This window comes from Phascolarctos cinereus, unplaced genomic scaffold (assembly GCF_003287225.1).
Source record: "Phascolarctos cinereus isolate Bilbo 61053 unplaced genomic scaffold, phaCin_HiC Scaffold_2;HRSCAF=192, whole genome shotgun sequence".
NCBI lineage: Eukaryota > Metazoa > Chordata > Mammalia > Diprotodontia > Phascolarctidae > Phascolarctos > Phascolarctos cinereus.
In genome coordinates, this window is record NW_027555625.1 from 44,696,758 (window position 1) to 44,718,347 (window position 21,590).

At 42.0% G+C, this 21,590-nt stretch overlaps 1 protein-coding gene across 2 annotated transcripts in view; it reads right to left on the reverse strand.

The window, feature by feature from the left end:
- The window catches only part of CFDP1 (craniofacial development protein 1), a 142,710-nt gene that overhangs the window by 12,654 nt on the left and 108,466 nt on the right, over positions 1 to 21,590 (reverse strand). The window contains exon 6 of one of the 2 annotated variants that reach the window (XM_020963556.2): positions 7,505 to 7,663. In XM_020963556.2, the coding sequence (XP_020819215.1) occupies positions 7,505 to 7,663 (159 nt within the window). Of the gene's footprint in view, positions 1 to 7,504; positions 7,664 to 21,590 lie in introns of those variants that run through there. The other variant, XM_078149359.1, reaches the window with a different exon arrangement.

Genomic DNA, 21,590 nt, shown 5'->3' on the forward strand with positions numbered 1-21,590 from the left:
TTGTTTGTGCTCATGTGCTCATCATCTCTAATAGCATACTGAGATTCCTTGACCCTCACGTGCCACAATTTATTGAGCTACTCCCCAACTGTTGGGCACCCACTTTGTTCCTTCCAGTGAGGTGCATGTAGGTGCTCATTTCTATGACTATCTGATGACCCTGACTGTCACGCTCTCCTTGGGGAGAGCACAGAGCACTCTGAGGGCCCTTCCCCCGGTCAGTTATATTACCACACTTCTGGAAAGATGGCCTATTTTTCGTGAGTTAAATGTACGCTGTCAGCTGGGTGTGGCGGCACAGGTTTGTAATCCTTGCTGCTGGGAGAGGCATCCTGGACCTCCAGGCCTTTGCACAAGTTGTGTTCCCTATGCCTAGACTGATCTCATTCCTAGCTCCCTTGGAGACTCAGCTCCAACCCACATCCTTCATGAGGCCTTTCCTGATTCCTACTCCCACCCCCACCAAAACACTCTCTTTATATTTTGGATTAATGATCTGTGTATGTGTTTTTACCTCCAGAAGAATGCAAGTTCCTTGAAGGCAGGGATTATATGGTTTCCCCCTTTGTACTGCTACTCATTTCCTTGTACCATACTAGTCCTAGAATGGTGCCCAGCACACAGCAGGTGGTCACGGCCATCCCCTGCAAGATCTCTCTTCTGCTCATCTCACAACCCTCTGACAGCATCCTCCACTATCTCCTTCTTTATTCTGGGCCCTTTGTGCCAACCCTTCTACAAGTAGCCTTTATCTCATCCCCTCTGGTCTCTCTAGCAGACTGCCCTGGCACTCCTTTTTTAATCTTCCATCTGCTGCCTGGTTCCTTCCCTTCTGCCTACAAACACATTCAGAGCTTCCTCACAAGATCTTACTACTAATTACCATCTTACATCTCTCTGCTCTTTCTTAGCTAAAATCCTTGAAAAAGCCATCTATACTCATCGCCTTCCCTTCCTCTCCTCTCACTCTCTTCTAAACACTTTGCAATCTGGCTTCCAACCTCATCATGAAATGCACACTGCTCTCCCGTGACGGTCCCACGTAGTCTCCTAGGACTACTCGACTGGAATCAAACTTACCACCCAGACTAACTACTAATTGCTCCTAAATTAAGCACATTGTGGATCCTCCCCTAGCAAAAATGGAAAAGCTTCTTTGCATATGAGGTGGGGAAGAAATAGTACAATTATAGCCCTCTCCCTCCATTCCTCCTCTTTCACGGAGGTATCATCTAAAGATTCATCAAACTTCATTTCTTCACCTATTTTCAATGACAAGGAGAGGAATATGGAAAAGAAGTGACCCCTCCCTCCTTCTGACAAGTCGAGCAACCATACTGTGGCAGGTTTATACCCAGCCACAAAGAAGAAAGCGCTGCAGCTGATGACACAGGAGTGTTTTGTGATACCCCACAAAGCTGAAACCAAAGGGTTAGAAGAGTGCATCCATGAGGGCTGAGCTGCAGCCCAACCTGGGACCACAATGGCACAGATGAAAGAGGCTATGATTATGTGGCAACTCCTGTTTAAGTTACCTGTTCTAACTTTTAGGGTGGGGAGAAGCCATGACAGCAGCACAGAGGCAGCCACCCTGCTGAACTCTCTCAATATTCCCCTCTAAACAACGTTAACGTAATGCCTCAAATAAAATTTTGGAGCAGCAGAGCCAGCAAAAGGTTGAGGTGAGACATTTTCCTGGCCTAAGAAGACTTAACAGGTCATGAGAAGTCTGTGACACTAGGTGGAAACCTGTCTGTGACCACACAGGAGACTGAAGCAAGAGCAGCAGCAGTAGCAGCTTCAGGAGCTCTTAGCACAGAGATGGTAAGGTGTCAGACAACTGGTTAGAAAGGGATTACAGGTGACCCTTTGCTGGCACTCATCAGCAAACCTATTGCCCATAAGTAGTTCTAGGTCACAGTTCTGGGGCAAAAAAGGAATGCCAACGCTTATGGCTGCAGGGGAGCAGGGGCTCTTCTATGGTAAAGACCAGGAGAGCAGGAACCACACCTCACCCAGGATCACACCACTTTGGAGGCACTAAAAACTTGAGACCCCCAAAACTAGCTCTGAAAACAGCAGCACAAAAAAGCCTAAAGCTTGGGACAGTGGCTCGCCACCTTCAAGTGTGCACAGTCCAACTTTAAAATAAAACTGAAAGTCAAGAAATAGGCTTGAAAAATAAGCAAACAACAAAAAAAGAATCTGACCATAAAAAGCTACTACAGTGTCAGAGAAGACCAAGACATAAACTCAGAAGAAAACAACTATGTGAAAACAGCTAACAAAAAAAAAAAAGCTTTGAAGAATAATGGTATTTGGACCCAAGACCAATAAGAATTCCTGGAAGAGTTAAAGAAAGAGATGAATGGCAGAGGGAAAATTGGGAAAAGAAATGAATGGTACAAGAAAATTATGAAAAGAGAATTAACAGCTTGGTAAAAGAGGCACAAAAAATATTGAAGAGAATATGAACTTAAAAAACAGAATTGGCCTAATAGTAAAAGAGGCACAAAAATCCACTGAAGAGAAGAGCTCCTCAAAAAGCAGAACAGGCCAAATGGAAAAAGGAGTACAAAAATCTCACTGAAGAAAACAATTCCTTAAAAATTAGAACTGGGCAAGTGGACGCTTACGATTGCATGAGATATAAAGAAATAATAAAACAAAGTCAAAAGAATGAAAAAAAAAGTAGAAGAAAATGTGAACTATCTCATCAAAAAAACCAACCGATCTAGAAAACAGATCGAGGAGAGATAATTTAAGAATTATTGGACTACCTGAAAATCACGATCAAGGAAAGAGCCTGGACATTGTATTTCAAGAAATTATCAAGGAAAATTGCCCCAATATCTTAGATCCAGAGGGTAAAATAAAAATTGAAAGAATCTATCAATCACCTCCTCAAAGAGATACCAAAATGAAAACTCTTAGGAATAGTATAGCCAAATCCCAGAACTCCTAGGTCAAAGTAAAAAAAATGCTACAAGCAGTCAAAAAGAAACAATTCAAATAATATGAGGCCATAGTCAGGATTGCACAAGATTAAGTAGCTTCTGTGTTAAAGGAGCAAAAGGCTTGGAATACGACATTCTAGAAGGCAAAGAAACTAGAATTACAAGCAAGAATAATCTACCCAACAAAATGGAGTGTAATCCTTTAGGGGGAAAAATGGATATTTAATGAAATAGAGGACTTTGAAGTATTCCTGATGAAAAGACCAGAGCTGAATAGAAAATCTGACATTCAAATGCAAGACTGAAGAGAATTATAAAAAGGCAAACGTGAAAGAGTAACAATTAGAGACTCAATAAAGTTAATCCCTATATGAGAAGATGATACATATAACTCCTAAGTACTTTATCATTATTAGGGCAGTTAAAAGCAGTTTACATAGATAGAGGACATGGGTGTGAGTTGATTATGATTGGATGATCTAAAAAAAAAATGAAGAGCTAAGAAAAAGGGAAGGGGGAAGGGAGAGGAAGAATGGGGAAAATTTTCTCACATAAAAAGAAGCTTACAAGGAAGAGCTTTTACATTGGAGGGAAAAATGTGGGGGTGGGTGGAGTGGCAGGCCCTCTCTACTCTCATCAGAATTGATTTAAAGATATATACACATTTAGTTGTATATAGAAATGCAACTTACCCAATAGGGAAATAGGAGGGGAGGGGGATAAGAGAAAGGAGAGGGGCTGATAAAAGGGAGGACAGATTAAAGGAGGCAGTAGTTAGAAGTAAAATAGACTTTTTAGGAGAGACAGATAAAAAGACAGGGGAAGAAAAAGATGAAAATGGGATGGAGGAAAATACAGTTAATGATTACAACTGTGATTGTGCATGGGATGCGTTCACACATAAAATGGAAGCAGACAGCAGAACAGATTAGGAAACAGAATCCACCAACATGTTGTTTATAATATGTTTACATGCTTGATACAGAAAGACACACACAGAGTTAAAATAAAGGGCTGGAGCAGAATTTAATATGCTTCAGCTACAGTAAAAAAGAAAGAGGTAGCAATCATGATCTCAGACAAAGCAAAAGCAAAAACAAACCTAATTTAAAGAGATAATTAGGAAAACTACATTATGCTAAAAAGTACCATAGACAGTAAAGTAATACAAAAAAAATTTACAGCAAGTTTCTCTGATAAAGGCCTCATTTCCGAAATATATACTGAGTTTAGAACTGAGCCAAATTTATAAAAAATTTATCCAATTGATAAATGGTCAAAGGATATAAACAAGCAGTTTTCAGAAGAAGAAATCAAAGCCACAGTCAGATGAGAAAAATGCTCTAAATTACTATTGATTAGAGAAACACAAATTAAAACAAGCCTGAAGTACCACCTCACGCATGTCAGAAATGACAAATGCTGGAAGGGATGAGGTAAAAATAGGTACACCAATGACCTACTGTTGGAGTAGTGAACTTATCCACCCATTCTGGAGAACAATTTGGAACTATGCCCAAAGGGCTATAAAAACGTGCATACCCTTTGACCCAGCAATACCACTTCTAGGTCTGTATCCCAAAGAGATCAAAGTAAAAGGAAAAGGACTTATGTGTACAAAAATATTTATAGCAGCTCTTTTTGTGGTGGTAAAGAATTGAAAATTGAGGGGATGGCCATCAATTGGGGAATGGCTGAACAAGCTGTGGTACATGATTGTGATGGAGTACTACCGTGCTACAAGAAATGAGGAGGGGGATGGTTTCAGAAAAACATGGGAAGACCTCTATGCTTTCTTTCTTTCTTTTTTCTTTCTTTCTTTTTTTTTAATTTTTAGGCAGTTGGGATTAAGTGACTTGCCCAGGGTCACACAGCTAGTAAGTGTTAAGTGTTTTGGTCTGAGGCCAGATTTGAACTCAGGCCCTCCTGACTTCAGGGCTAGTGCTCTATCCACTGCACCACCTAGGTGCCCCTGGGAAGACCTCTATGAACTGATGCAAAATGAAGTTAGAAGAACCAAGAGATCACTGTGCACTGTAACAGCAATGTTGTAATGATGATCAACTGGGAAAGACTTCACTACTGTCATCCATACAGAGGTGCAAGACTGTTCCAGAGGACTCAAGATTAAAGAACTCTCTCCCCCTCTGGAGAGAGAGCACGGATGAACTGCATGCAAACTTGAGTGTCGCTTTCTCATTCTCTTTGTCTTGCCTTTTTTTTTTTAAACTATGGTTAATGGAAGAACGAAAGGTCCAGAATATCAAAGGAACTAATGAAAAGAAATGCAGGGGAAGGTGGCCTAGCCATTCCAGATCTTAAATTGTATTATAAAGCAGCAATCATCAAAACTGCTTGGTACTGGCTAAGAAATAGAGTGGTGGATCAGTGGAATAGGTTAAATATGCAAGACACAGTAGTCAATGACTATAGTAATCTATTATTTGATAAACCCAAAGACCCCAGCTTCTGGGACAAGAACCCACTCTTTGAAAAAAACTGCTGGGAAAACTGGAAAAGAGTATGGCAGAAACTAGGCATAAACCAAAATCTCACACCATATACCAAAATAAAGTCAAAATGGGTTCATGGCTTAGATATAAAGGCTGATACTATAAGTAAACTGGGAGAACAAGGAATAGTTTACCTATCAGATCTATGGAGAACAGAAGAATTCATGACCAAACAGGAGATAGAGAACATTACAAAAAGCAAAATAGATAATTTTGATTACATTAAATTGAAAAGTTTTTGCACAAACAAAGCCAATGCAACTAAGATTAGAAGGAAGGTAGAAAATTGGGAAAGAATTTTTACAACCAGTCTCTCTGATAAGGCCTCATTTCTAAAATATATAGAGAATTAAGACAAATTTATAAGACTACAAGCCATTGCCCAATTGATAAATGGTCAAAGGATATGAACAGTTCTCAGATGAAGAAATTAAAGCCATCTATAGTCATATGAAAAAATGCTCTAAATCATTATTGATTAGAGAAATGCAAATCAAAACAACTCTGAGGTACCACATCACACCTATCAGATTGGCCAACATGACAAAACAGGAAAATGATAAATGTTGGAGAAGATGTGGGAAAATTGGAACACTAATGCATTGTTGGTGGAGTTGTGAAATGATCCAACCATTTTGGAGAACAATTTGGAACTATGCCCAAAGGGCTATAAAAATGTGCATACCCTTTGACACAGCAATAGCACTTCTAGGGCTGTATCCCAAAGAGATCATACAAATGGGAAAAGGACCCACATGTACAAAAATATTCATAGCAGCTCTTTTTGTGGTGGCAAAGAATTGGAAATTGAGAGGATGCCCATCAATTGGGGAATGGCTGAGCAAGTTGTGGTATATGAATGTAATGGAATACTATTGTGCTATAAGAAATGATGAACAGGCTGACTTCAGAAAAACCTGGAAAGACTTGTATGGTCTGATGCTGAGTGAAGTGAGCAGAACCAAGAGAAGCTTGTACACAATAACAGCCACATTGTGTGATGACTAATATTGATAAACTCAACCCTTCTCAGCAGCACAAGGATCTAAGACACCTCCAGAGGCCTCGTGATGGAAAGTGCTGTCCACATCCAAAGAAAGAACTATGGAAGTTGAATCACTATCATTTTTTTCTCTTCTGTTGAGTTTTGTTTCCTCTTTCTAATGGTTCCTCCTATTGGTTTTAATTTTTACTTACAACTTCACTAATGTGAAAATATGTTTAATAGGAATGTAAATGTATAGCCTATATCAGATTGTGCGCCATCTTGGGGAGGGTGGTAGGGAGGAAGGGGGAGAAAAATTTTAAGCTTTTTTTTTAAAATTTAAAGCATATGGAAGTGACTGTTGATAAATCAAAATGAATTAATAAAATTTAAAAAAAACTATTGTTAATATGGAAATATAGTTGTATGATTCCACATGTATAATTGATGTCATATTGTTCACCTTCTCAATGGGTAAGGGAGGAGGAGGAAGGTAAGGAGAGAATTTGGAACTCAAATTTTAAGAATAAAAGAATGCTAAAAATAAATAGTAAATTGAAATATTTTTTAAAAAATCTTTCCTCTACTTTTGCCAGAACAACAGATACTAAAGGACTAGATTCTGCCAGATAAGTAAATGATGCTCTTTAGGAGATGCTATTTATTTTACTGGGTCTATAATTATAGTCTGAGCAAAACAAACAGCACTCTAGTACCTTGAGAGAGCTTGTGTGTCTCCTATCCACCCCCACCTCCCAACCCTGACAACCTCTTAAAATAGCCTATTCTCCCAACAGAATCTGGCCCAGGGCTTCATTAAGAAACAAAAAGCAGGGGCAGCTAGCTGGTGCAGTGGATAGAGCACTAGCCCTGAATTCAGGAGGACCTGAGTTCAAATCCCACCTCAGATATATACCACTTACTAGCTGTGTGACCTTGGGCAAGCCACTTAATCCCACTGCCTAACCAAATTTAAACAAACAAACAGAAATAAAAAGCAATCGCTGATTTTCTTATCACGCTCTGAGCCAAGTACAGCAGTCTCTTACCCCTCTTTTCCTCGATTATGGATAGCCAGCTCTTCACCAATGCCCTCCTCTTCCTTGAAGCTCTCCCAGTCCAGTTTGGATTTCTCTAGGGTGCTCATCTTCTGCTTCTTGGCTCCAATTTTCCCCAAAAGGCTGCTCATGCCACTTGGTCTCTTCAGCCTAAAGAAAAAGCCAACACAAAGAAGGTCCCAGTGAAGAAGCGAAGTCTCCTTCTTAACTCAACTCAAACACTTGTACAGATATTTGATCATGGACAGAGAATGGCATCTTGATGGGAACCACATTCACATTCTCTCCTAGGGTAGAAGAGATGAAAAGTAAATCTAGAATTCCAACAAGGTTTTCTTTTTTACAACTGTGACTAACTCTGACAAGCTGGGGAAAGGAAATCACTTTTTCTTAAAAGCAATGTGCTGGAATGTTCTTTGTAGCACCAGAGCTTGTATCAGTTGTAGCTATGAATGAGGACTGGGGGTCACAGGGGATACTTTTAGATACAAACAATGCCAAATCACAACATTAAGGAATATTTGCAATTATTTTTAAAAAGGTTCTTGAAATAATTTTCCCCCGAGTTTTCCCTTTAGGTGAAAGATATTCCTAATTCTGAAAGCAGAGAATGCTCAGCTTCTGTTCTGCATACTGATGATGCTATCATTTGCTGTAGGAGAAACACCAAATACTTTCATTTGAGTACTGGCAGGCAGGATGTTTTCTAGTCAAGTACAGCTGAAGCAAGGAAAAGAACCTATAATGCAATTAGATGGTAAAAATGGGAGAAATTCTGTACGGTCCTTGACTTTGCAATGTCAGCATATGAGTCACTTTTGTTCTGCATGAGCTTAAAATGACATGCACCCAGAATTTAAGAATAAGAGAAAAGTAAAAGTTGTTCTATGAAAGTGCTTCATAGGAAGAACCAAGAAAAAAATGTAAAGGGCACGGGGAAGATCTCCAAGGGCTTTGGATAAAGGTTCAGCCCCACTCCTGCAGGAAGCCTTTCTAGTCAATCCTGTTGTTCCACCCTGGTCACTCTTCTTATCTGTACCCCTCATTTGAATTAGATCTGGAAATTGGAGCAGACGGAGCTATTGTCCATTTCTGCGGCTGCCTCTCCTCTACTTCTAACCTCTACCCTCATTTTTCCTGTTACACTTCTTTTCCTCATGGGCCTCCCAGCCAGACTCACATAACTGCCTTAGTTCCCTCTTGCATACTACATATTTTCTAAAATTAAATTTTATTTTTTCAATGAATACAAATCTATTTTCTCTCCCTTCCATCCTTAATTGGAGGGGAGAAAAAAAGAAAAACAAAACCCTAATCTTACTACTTCTTTATCAGTTTCACTTCCAGTAGTTCAAAGGCAACTTCTGAGCTGCATGACCTTGGGTATGTCACTTAACCGCTTCAGTTTCCTTAACTGTAAAATGGGAATGATAACAGGGTTGTTACAGGATCAAATGAGATACTACTTGTAAAGCACTTAGCACAGTGCCTGCCACATAGTAGGTACTTAATAAAGGCTTATTTCTTTCCTTCCTTGCCTGGATGAAGCAGAGTCCTTAAAGAATGGGGAACAAGAGTGTCTTATATGTCATGCTCTGCTGACCACCGGTCCCCCCAACGTTTGCTTCATTCCTGTGATTTCATCAGTGTCAGGAACTTCCAGTCTACAAACACACCACCCCTCCCAAGCCCTCACACCGCTGCCCAGAGATGCAGATCCCCTGTAAGTAATACCGAAGAGCTGCCTGCTGAACTCAGGGGTTGAGTCACGAGGCTAGCTCATGGCACCACAGTTAGAATATCCCACAGGCAGGGCTTGGACACAGGGGTCTCTAACTCCAAACCTGGTTCTCTATCTATGAGGCCATGACACCTCAATCAGAAAGCACTTTTTACATGCTTCCCCTTCTGCCAATTCATTCAGATTTCAACATGGCTACTACACTCAGTCACGCCCACACACAGCCTGTAGTTTCCCCAAAATCCTTATACTATTATTGCACCTGCTAAGGAAACGACTTTTCAACAAATCACTGTGAAAAGCCCAGGAGAAAGTGATTTTGCTACAGAGCAGTGAGAAGGCTCCCAAGAAAGGGGAAAAAAATAACCCTCCTCCATTCACCCTACAAACTTCACCTTTTGGGGAAGGCTTCCAGATCTGTTTTCACTCGGTCATTAACATGGTTTATGCTTCCTTAATTTGCGAGTCTCCAAAGAAAAATAATCTGCCATTTATTTGAAGCTAAATCAAGGAAGATGACATGTTTATAGGATCAGCCAGGAAACTTACAACACGAATATCTCATCGTGACAAAGAGCTCAGCAGCTTCCTCTTAGAACATGGCACAGTGGTCCCTTGCAGGTTTTTGTGCACTCTTTCCCTTAAAGGTGAGTCCCAGATATTAGGTTCCAGCTCATATAATTTCCCACCTTAAGTTTTCAGGGGGATGCAGAATCAAGTTTTACATATTTTACGTTCTGGCTGCCTCAGTCTAGTAAGAGGATAGTTGTGACAAAGACATACATCTATTCCATCACATGTGGTGACAGTCATTTAAAGGGTATACGTTAAACATATCTCCCCCTCTGAGGCATCCCGCCTAAAGAACAGGCTCAGGGATAGGATCTCATTCGTTCAACAGTCGTGAGTGAACGGAAGGGGATAAATCATCATTGTTCTAACACAGATGGCAGACTCTCTGCTTCCAGCATCATTTACTAGCAGGAGAAACAAATGGTAATTGTGCTCAGGACATTAAGAGTCTGAGCAAGGAACGAGGGCTCAGACTTTGAGTTCCCGCTAGTCAGAACCCAAGCCGTGCCATGGCATCGCACCGACAAGACTGCTGACGTTTACTCGGTGATCGCCTCAGAAAAAATGGATTCTGTCCATTGAGAGCTGCTTCTGCTCCCGACCCTACACCTGGAATGACCTCAGCATCACTCCCAGCCCTCTCCTCCTCTGCTTCACTCTCCAAGGATGTGGCGGTCCTTCTTCCTGCGTAGCCCAGGTGCTCTTCTGGTGCTCTAAAACTGCTCTGGATTTGTCTGTTTTTGCTTTTTGGTGAGGCGATGGGGTTAAGTGACTTGCCCAGGGTCACACTGCTAGTAAGTGTTAAGTGTCTGAGGTCGGATACGAACTCAGGCCCTACTGGCTCCAAGGCTGGAGCTCTATCCACTGTGCCACCTAGCTGCCCCTACAACTGTTCTTGAATTCACCCCTTCCTGGCTCTCCTAGGAGTCTGTCCCTTTAATCAACCCTCTTAGTCTTTACATTTCAATCTCTTCTTATCCACTGCTGCTTTACCCGATGCCTATAAACATGCCCAGATCTTCCTCATCCTTAAAAAAAATCTTCACTCGACCCTTCCATCACTTCGGGTTATTATGATCTATATTCCATTTTTTCAAAGTGAAACTACTAGAAAAAGCTGTTTAAGCAATATTGTAATGATGACCAACTGTGAAAAACTTAGCTACTTTGATTAATACAATGATCTAAGACAATTCCAAAGGACTCATGATGAAAAATACCATCTATCTTCAGAGAGAGAGAGAACTGATGAAATGAGTGCAAACTGAAGTATAATTTTTCACTTTTTATTTTTCTTGCTTTTTTGTAACATGTTAATATAGAAATATGTTTTACATGATTTCATATACATAAATGATATATTGCTTTCTCAATAGGTGGGGGAGGGGTTGGAGGGAAGGAGAGAATTTGGAACTCAAAATTTAAAAAAAATGCTAAAAATAACTAATACATTTAAAAAAAGAGAAGAAAAAGGTCTCTATACTTGCCCCCACTTTCTCACCCTCGACTTACTTCTCAGCCCCTCGCAATCTGGCTTCCACTGCTACCACTTGACTGAAATTGTTCTCTCCAAAGCTACCACTGATCTTTTTTTCTTGAATTTTTCTTGATAGTTTTTGTAGTTACATCACATTGATTTCCAAGAATAGCCTTCCTTCCTCCACTCTATTTCTTTATTGAGTAATTCCTTCTGACAAAGAACTTAGAGGCTGACAGTGCGTGCAACGCTGCACACTCACAGTTCCAAACCCCTGTCTGGCCTTCTTTAGCCTTCCTGAAGAATGCCAACCACCAAAATAAAACAAACATGAGCTCCCAAACCACAAACAAGCAAAACCCACCCAACACTCCTAACAGATTTAGGAATTAAGAACAAGGTGCTAGTATCCCTTAATTGGTTAGGGCAAAGCCTGCTATTTCGCTAGTCTGGTCTATTTCTTTTTAAGTCCTGTAGGCAAGGAAAATGATTTGTAGCAACATATTTATTTTAAATAAATGCCATCATAACGAAAAACAAACCAAAAAAATTAACAGTTGTAGGTTGTAAGGGAGTTTTCCCCTGTTTGTTTACTTTACTGTCTACTGATTTGCAGCATTACCCAGACCCCACATTCCAACACAGTTATTTGCTGAAACAGCTCTATATTGCTCCATGGTCCTGAGAGATGTTCTGGCTCCTACTGTTTATACTATAGGGGGCACGAGACTGAGGAAAACAGTAATGATGTCAGGTGCTAAAAACCAATAATTTTACCGGTACAATATGGGGTAGCTAGGTGGTGCAGTGGATAGAGAGTGGATAGGGCCTGGAGTCAGGAAGATCTGAGTTCAAATCTAGTCTCTGACGATTACTAGCTGGGCAAGTCATTTAACCTCTATCTGCTTCCGTTCCCCAGTTGTAAAATGGGAAAACACTGGAGAAGGAAATGGCAAGCCATCAGAGTAACTGCTAAGAAAACCCCATGGAAAAAAGTCCATGGAGTTGGATTCGACTGAACTACACAACAACTCACTATAAGGATGCTGAAAGTGGCTGTTGACGAAGGGAAGGTTATGGAATTTCCTTTTCCTAATGTTTTTTAAAATGAAAGGAGACCTGTTTTAGATCCTAGACACACAGAGTATCCTAGTCAGAAGGATGAGAAGACTAGTGACCAGAGGCTAAGTGACTTGTCCAAATTCACAAGGCCAGTTAATGGCAGAGTCAACGCTAGAGCCCAGTCTTCCTGACTCCGTGTCTGACGTGTTCTTTTCCCTGTACAACACCACCTCCCCAGGCCTGCCTGATGCCATGAGGGGAAGGAGATGACCTCTGAGGGTCCCTTCTGGGCCTAAGATTCTATAGTAAGATGGTAACAGTGGGCTTGGCCCACTAAGGTGGAGTCTTCCTGACAAAAAAAGCTACCGTAATACAGACAAATAGTACTCAAAGATTATTTCTAAGAGCAGGCTAACAAGGATAGATATGAGTCATGGATGGACATATAGGCTAGATCATGAGACATTTTATTCAGCACTTATACTGTGCCTTCCTCAAGCACATGACATCAGACATATCAGTAGATGAATTGATAGACAGATAAAGAATTTATTAAGCACTTACTACATGTCAGGCAATATGCTAAAACTACAAATATTAGCAAAAAGTATGTTGGTCCCTAATCTCAAGGAGCTTACATTCTAATGGGAGAGCCAAAAGGGAGGGTGGGGAGGTACTTGTGTTGAGACAAGTTCCAGAAGCAGTCATGGGCTGAACCAGGTTTGAAGTAAGCATGTCCATAGTACGTGCTTCTTCAAATGGAGTTTCAGTGGCAAATTCACTGCTACTGGACAAGACCGTGGGGGTGGAGGAATTGCCAGTGTGAAGATGACCACAGGAGAATGGGCCCAGAAGCAGTCCCAAGAATCACAGGCTGAATCAGGTCTGGGGTCACATAACTGCTGTGACCACTACAATGTATGTATTTGGAACAAAAGTCCTTCGGCAAAGCAATGCAATCACCTTAGTATTTGTCCTGTTTGTGTGGCAGAGTGGTCCCTTTTTTGTAGCACAAGATTCAAAGAACCTTCCTTGAGAGTCAATGTTAGGGACTAGTCAGTACTATTGTCCTCTCAAGATATTTCTCTGTACAGCTTTATCTAGGAGAATAAAGAGTGAAACCCAAGCCAAAGCCTCTGTCCCACTCTGAGAAAGTTCTTACGTAATTCATTAAAGGCCCAAAGACTCTAGGGAGTGGATTGCCAATCAATCAATTAACCAATCAACAAGAATTTTTTAAGTGCCTTTTAAGGGCCAGGTGCTGTTATACAAATACAAAGGTTTGGCAGCCTCTGCCTTGTGAAAGTCAGCCCAGGAGTAACGGGAAATTCTTAATACTGAAATTCCAAAGATACAAAGGGAAACAATTCTAATGATGAGGAAGAATGGGATTTATGTGAAGAGAACAATGTAGATGCACAGTAAACTCATCAACCAATCTAGACCAAAAAAACCAAAAGCCAAACACATGTACAAAGGAAGAACAGAACAAAAGTGACTAATGGGGAGCTGACACCCAAGATAAGGAAGGGGAGAAAAGCATCCAGTTGCTCTTAATGAATTCAAGTCACTTGGCCCAGGTGACGACATCCTCAATTCCTGAAAGAGCTGGCAGATACTATTACAGCCACTGTGATATTTGAAAGGTGCAGAAAAGGGGAGAGGTCCCCCATAAGATCCAAGAAGGGCAAATGGACCAATTTTTAACTAAAGGAGAAGAGTGCCAGTAATGTGCTGCAGGTTTGACTTTGATTAGTGCTAAACTCTAGAATGATGAACACTGAGCAAAGGAAGCAGTTATGACAAAAAGCCAGCAGGTTTCACCAAGAAGAGCTCATGCCAGATTCACCTCATTACCTTTTTTGACAGGATTAATAAACTAGGTAGATGGGAGAAATGCTGTGGATATAGCTGACCTAGATTTTAGAAAAGCTTTTGACACAATACTTCTTATTCTTCTTGTGAAGAAGATGGAGAGACAGGGATCAGACAATCGTCCTATCGGACGGATTCAGAACCAGGCTTGAAGAGCAGCTGGTCAGGGTTTGAGGTCAATGTGGCACAACGCCTCTTAGATCTGTGACCTGGGGGTCTGTGCTTGGCCTGATGCTGTTTAACACTTATTTCTTTACCGACTTGCATAAAGGCATGGTTGGCCTGCTCATCAGATGTGCAGATGACTCCCAAGATGGATGGAATCGCTAACAGAATGGGTGACAGAGTCAGGGTCCAAAATATCTTGACTTCCAAAAGTAAAGCAGGGTGTCTTGGGAGGTGGTGGGTCCCTTCCTTTGGTAACCAGCAGGGGCCAGATGAGCCCTTGTCGGTGGGTAATAGCAGACGGGCCTGAACTCAGACATGAGGACAGCCATTTCGGTTCCAAAGTATTCCTCTTTAGAGATGAGGGAGTGTGGGTTCAGAACATCGCACACGTCATGAGACAGCAGCTGTGTCAGTTGATTTTGTCTGACTGTCTTTCCTGGTTATAAATGGGGGTATTTGGGAAGTTCTGAGGAACACAGAGGCATGGGGGGGGGCGGCGCATCTCTGCATTCCTGGAAGCCATGGCCCTCTAAATGCAGCCCGAGGTCATGTCAGCTCTTTGGGCTGCCAGGTCTCACTGCTAATGACTGTCCAGCTTGCAAACCACTCAGACCCCCAGATCTTTGGCAGAAACAACTGCTCTCTAACCATGCCTCCCCCATCTAAAGCTTGTGCCCAAGTGCAAGACTTTACATTTCTCCCTACTGAATTTCTTCCTTTCTTCAAGCCTGGTTCTGAATCCATTTGATGGGATGATCACCCTGATCCCTGTCTTTCCATCTTCTTCACGTGAAGAATAGGAAGTATTTTGTCAAAAACTCCTCTACAATCTAGGTCAACTATATCCACAGTATCTTTCTCATCTACTAATTTAGTAATCCCATTAAAAAAATTTATTTGGTTCTTGTATATACCATTATCCTATGCCTCTTCCTTCACTCTGCATCAATTACATATTTCCAGGTCCATAGATTTCTTCAATCAGCCAATCAATATGCCTTTATTAAGCACTTTTTATGTGCCAGGTCCAGTGCTAGGCTTTGGAGATCCAAAGGACAAAACGAGACAGTCTCTACCCTCGTTCAAGGAGCTCATAATCTATCAGTGAAGATGACAGGTACACAGATATTTGAAGTAAATAAAAGGTGATGTGGTGTGTGCTAGCGGCTGAAAGAATGAGGAAAGGCCCCATGTATGGCAGGGTGCTGGGGCTGAGCTCCTCAGAAGCTAGAGATTCTAGGAGATATAGCAAAAAGGGAGTGAATTCCAGGTAAGAGGAAGTGGGGTGGGGGATGGGGCAGGAGAGGAGGGATCTGCTTGAAGGAAGGCACAGACACAAAAGACAGGAAGTTACTCATGAGAAATAGCCAGGCCAGCCTCTGGCACCAGGGCTGCAAGTGCTGAACATGATAGAGCCCGGCCTAGTCAGGCCCCACACCATCAAAAAAGCACCACCTATGAATCTGGCCAACTCAGACCTGAGGAGACAATGATGGGTCATCCGGACCACCGTGTCCAGAGGAGCCAGTGATACCATGCCAAAGTGCTCTGAGTCTGGAGTGGGGGCCTGAATGCAAGTCCCTGCTCAGCTGTTCATGCACGTTTGACCTCAGGCAAGCTGACTGACAAGCTCTGAGGCTGCTTCCTCATCTGTAAAACGTGGGGTTAGACTAAATGACTCTGAGGACCTTCTGGCTCTAGACCCATGAAGAGAAGGCCTCTAGCACATCCTACATTTACTCCTCCAGCAATGATTAAGCACATAAGAGGGGAAATGCACACACAGCTTCAGAAACGCTTGCACTCATATACAAAATGGACTGAGAAACACTTCAGGAAAAAGATGAGCAATGGAGATATTATGAGTTGGGGAGGTGACAACAAGCATGCTTCAGGCCACGAGAAAGTTCTGTTCCTGAAGGATGTGATCTGATGAAACACATCTCAGTTCCACAGAAAGTAAGACCCCATTAGGACTGTCTTCTCCTCTTCTGTATCTGACATCTGAATTTTGATTTTCTTAAAATAAATTTCTGGGAGAAAATCAAGTAAAGGTGCAGAGTCACTGAGCATGCACTAAATGACAGCAAACAAAGGACATTAAAATTTAATCAGTGAACTCTTTGGAATTATATGTCTTCTCTATTTGAGTAACAAGAAAATAGCAAGAAAGGGAGATGAATTAATTGCATTTAATGTCAACAAGACAACTTATCACTTTGTTGGTAGTCATTAAATATCCTCACCTAGTCTATCTTTTATCATTCACCAACATAACAGATGATTTCAGAGCAAAAGTATATTCCAGCAATTAACAAGAGTGCCTTACGCGTCAGCTTCTGGATGGCTAATCTGGAGGGAAAGTCCACCTGCATCTAGATACACTAATGTAATAATCCCCTATATATGTGGATGTGAAAATCAGGATTGAATAACTGATTATTCACGAGGTAGCATTCTGACCCTAAGCACAGAAACTTGAGAACCAATTGGGTCATTCTGGAAGAATATGGGAATCAGATTCAAGGAACTGAAAATTATAGGGGGTTACCATGAATATGGGTTACTGTGTGGCTGTGAGATAGGGACAAAACGGCAACTAAAGAACTAAAAATGAATATCATTGAAAGGGCAAGGCAGAGGAGGATGATGGGTATAAACAGGATACACCCTATAACCAATGAGAACCTATGAAAAACAGGAATCAAAGATGCCATTAGAGAAATGAATGATACAGAAAAAAATAAGCTGGTCATCTGGCAAGGCCAAGGTATGCATTATGGTCCCTATCAATGGAGGTAAAATCCTATGGGATGAAGTCACAGATCCAGTGGAGTATTTGAGTATTACAACGAATATTTTAAAATAGTTTAGAAAGAGAACTCTTTTTCCTCCATCATATACAGCCAGATGAGATTCCATCCACTCATTTGTTGCCTCTGTTCTGTCCATCTGTTACTTATCAAGGACAGTCTGACCTGCCTGGGGGAAGTGAGTTAAATTAAAAGAGTCTTGGATATGACCAAAGTACAAATGCCTGGAAGGTCCTCATGTTGGAGGTGCAACTCTAGACCTCCAGAGCCTGAAGAACAGTGACAAGAGAAGAGATAAGGTCATGAGAACTTAGGCTTTGAGATGTATATCATGTGGAATACCTCTGAAATACACATCCTTTGCACAGCTCCAAAAGCAGACTTAGCAACACATGTATTTGTGAAAGGTCTGAGGAGATGCCCAGCATCTGTATCAAATTAAAGTCGTTTCCCACCCAATAGACCTGCAGGAAATGAAACTTGTTCATGATCCATTCTCTGCCCTCATCCCATTCAGTCTGGCTTTGACATACCCTGGGAAAGGGGAAACATCACATCACGATCTGCCCTTGCTCTACTTTCTTTGTTCACTCTATTCCTCCCTCTGCAAGAAGGGAAGCGTTGGTTTTCCCTTCCAAACTATGAAGCAAGAGTGGGCCTCATGAGCAGAAATTATTTAATAAGAAGAGTGACTGTCTCAAAAAAAAAAAAAAGAGGTGCCCTCCCCTCCGTGGCCAGTTTAGTTTGGGAATCAATGTGATCAGATTCAGCTGAAGGAAACAACTTATTACCCTACAAAACAAGACGTTTACATTTCTGAGACTAGATTTTAAAAGAATTATTAAATACAGCTTCTAACACAGCCCACAATGCCATTTTTCTCATGCAAAGCACATGAGTAAGGAGCTCACAAGAGGCCCTGCCTATTAGCCTTTGTACCACTGGTCCCATCCGGGATTCCCAAGATCCCAGAGAGTGCTTATAGCAGCAGCCTAGAGCAGATGAGAAGGGACTAGGACCCCAACAACCCAAGGACCTTCTTTATAGGAGAAATGTGGTGTGCTGTCCACTGCGCTGTCTACTAAAAAGCCTGCAAATGTGAGCATGCCACTTACAAAGAAAAATTTACAACTATATCGAATTAAATTCTGCCTAGAGGAAACCCCCTGCACCAGCTATAATCCTGAGCAATGAGCAAAATCTTTCAACTGGAAACTAAGTTGGGAAGCAATGCATGTGGCAGAGAAAATCACCCTGAAAGCTTTTCCAGTCCATCTGGCTAACTGTGGATTAAGGAGCTGGCATGTTTTCTTTAACCTCCTGCTCTCGGCTATCTCTGACCCTGGGTTAGAATTCTATCATCTCATTGAAAAGTCAGAGAACGTAAACATAAAGCAAATGTACGATCCCTGAGGGTTTGGCCCAGACAGTACGCAGGGGTCTCAAGTCACATCAGAAAATACTATTTTGCTTTGTCCTGGCAGGGCTGCTCTCTAGCCACAGTCACCATCTCCCTGTCCCTGGAACCTTACGCTCTGCCGCGGGGCCTCCACACCCCTTTTCAGTCGCATCCTCACTTCCTTCCCAACAGAACTCTGCACTCCTTTTCCTTGGTCCCTTGGCTGAGCTGCGATGTCTTGCTTGAAGCCAGGTCTCCAGGGCCACGCCTGGCCCTCTACTCAGCAAGTGGGCCTTAGGCCCCACCCCTTTATGTGCAGTCTTCCCCAGTACAATATTAGCTCCTTGAGGACAGGAATGATTTCACTGCCCATATTTGTATGCCTAGTGATTAACATGGTGCTAATGTGAGTGCTTAATAAATGCTTATTTGCTTGCTGTAAGTATGTATATATGCATGTATGTAGGTGTATGTATGTACGTAAGTGTGTGTGCATGCTCTCCTTTGTGGAAAGGAGTAAGTAAATCCCCCTCAATGAGATCCACTGGAACTGGCCAGCATTCCTCTTTTAAAATTCAATTTCATTTTATTTTTTTAATTTTCCTTTCTGAATTCTCTTTCACCTTCTCCTTTCCCACTCATTAAGAAGGCAAGAAAAATGACATATAATCAAGCAAAACAAATTCCCACATTAGAGATGCTCTCCCCACCTAGACCCCCCCCAAAAAAAAATGGGAAGAAGAGAAAAGGAAACATGCTTCAATGTGCACTTTGAGCCTGTCCGTTAGCTCTCTCTCTGAAGGTGGGGAGCATGTTTGATCATAAGTTCCTTGGAAGTGAGGTCAGTCGTTGTGTTAATCAGAGTTCCTAAATCATTCGAAATTGTTTATCTTTACGATACTGCTGTACTTTGTATCAGTGCATACAAGTCTTCCCAGATTTCTTGGAAACCCTGCCCTGCATCATTTTTACAGCATCGTAGTATCCCATCACTTGTTCAGCCATTCTCCAATGGATGGGCATCCTGTCTGTTTCCAGATCTTTGCTACCAGAAAAAGAGCACTAGCATCTATTGTGCAAAGCTGACAGTGTTACCTCCTCACCTTTGCTGCCCACATAAAGTCCCAAGCAGAGGACAGAAGGGGACACAGCTGCAGCCTCTGGTCTCTAAGGTGGAACGTGCTTCTCCTTCCCTCTATCAGATGGAGCTGAAGTGGCAGTGAAGTCATTTTCCAGCACTTGCAGCTCTTGCTGGACTTCTGACACTAAGCCCCATTTGTGCTGGCATCTGTGGTATCAGTAATTTGCTGTGCAGCGAGGGCAGCTGGGCCCTTGGCCTCTCAACAGCTACAACTCTGCCAACACCAAGGAGCAGCTTAATGAGGCTCTGACACTAGCTCGCTCCTCCCCAACAGAAGCTAGAGTGAACCAGCAGCAGGAATTTCCTTTCGACATGGTGTCCACATAACCCAGGTCTGGGGGGGCCACTTGGAAGGGAATTCATGGCACAAAAAGGACAAAAGAAATAATCACTTTGTCAGAACTGTGTAGGACTTTGACAAACAGAAATATTTGTTCTTATACAGCCTGGTACAGAAAGCAGAAGACTTCTTTTTACTGCAGGAAATGGCTTTCATAGAAGCTAACCACAACGGGGCAATCTGTGCAGCCACCACACAGTTTCTCTTCAATTTAAATGGACAATTTTTGCCTATTGCATCACAGACCACCAAAAAGCCCTTCCACTCCTTGTCCTTAAGCACAAAAAGAATGAGAGTCTGTGTATGCCTCGGAATCAGACTGTCCTTCCCCAAAGCACCCCAAAGAGAGGGATTTTCTGGACAGCACAGGTAATCTGGCTGCTGGCCCAGGAAGGGGAAGTAGTGCTCATTCAAGCTTCCAGTACTGGTTACCTTTCCAACAAACGTAGGATGGTAGCCAAGGCTTTCTCTCACCTTGAGAAAAGCCACGTTTCGGAAAACACAAACAGGACACTTGGTTCTGGGAAGAGCTGGTGCTCTGTGAGGGGACAAAAGAGTGGAGGAGAACCTAGCTGGTTCAGAGTTTCCTCCATCATTCAGGTGGTTTCTTCCACTGGAATTATGGGTGGGTGAACGGAACTTTGGAAGGCGAAGCAGATTTGTGGATGATGAAAAAGCTGCTTTAGCAATCACTGGCCAAGAGATGAAAGTGATGAAATGGAGCTGGCGGGCCCTGCTGTGTCTTGGAGTGCCTTGTTGGAATAAAAATTACAAGCAAGACCACTAAAAGATGTGAGGAATGGACGATTCAGTTTTTCCTTAAAAACTGGCCATTTATATGGGAAAAAATAACAGGCATCCATGTTTGCCTCCATTCTTGCTCAGGGAGTGAGGGGAGGTCAAACAGCTTAGGAAAGTAGACCTAGGCCTTTCACCTGTTCCTCACTGCCTCAAAGTCAACCAGAAGAGGAAATAAAAGTTTAATGTGCTTTTGGGACCCCTCGCACTGTGGGGAAGGAAGGGAAGGTGGCCACCACCAAATCATTTGGCTTCATAAATGCTTCTGCTAGTTTCACCACCACCCTGGCCCAGATGGAACAAAGCTATGGGTTGAAATACTGCTGTCGTTTCAGCTAAATTCCAAATCAAAGAGGAAATGAGCACCTAAGCAAGAATGGAATCGAGACAGCCACACCAAGGGATAATTCCCCCTGAAAGAGTTATGACAATGAAAATCTGAATTTAAATTTAAAATGTGATGAACCATTACATGCAGAGTTGCACATTTATCTTCTAACCTCTACTGCTGAAAGAATGCAAGAAAAATATCATAAATAAGGCCACTGGACAACCAGTGGCTTCTCAACCCGAGTTAATGATTTTCGTCTGAATAGGAAATTTAGGGCTGGACAGTAAGTTCAGATTTGCTTCATCTTCCATATAACTTCTAATATGCACTCATTCGATGATTATATTTCTTTCCGACAG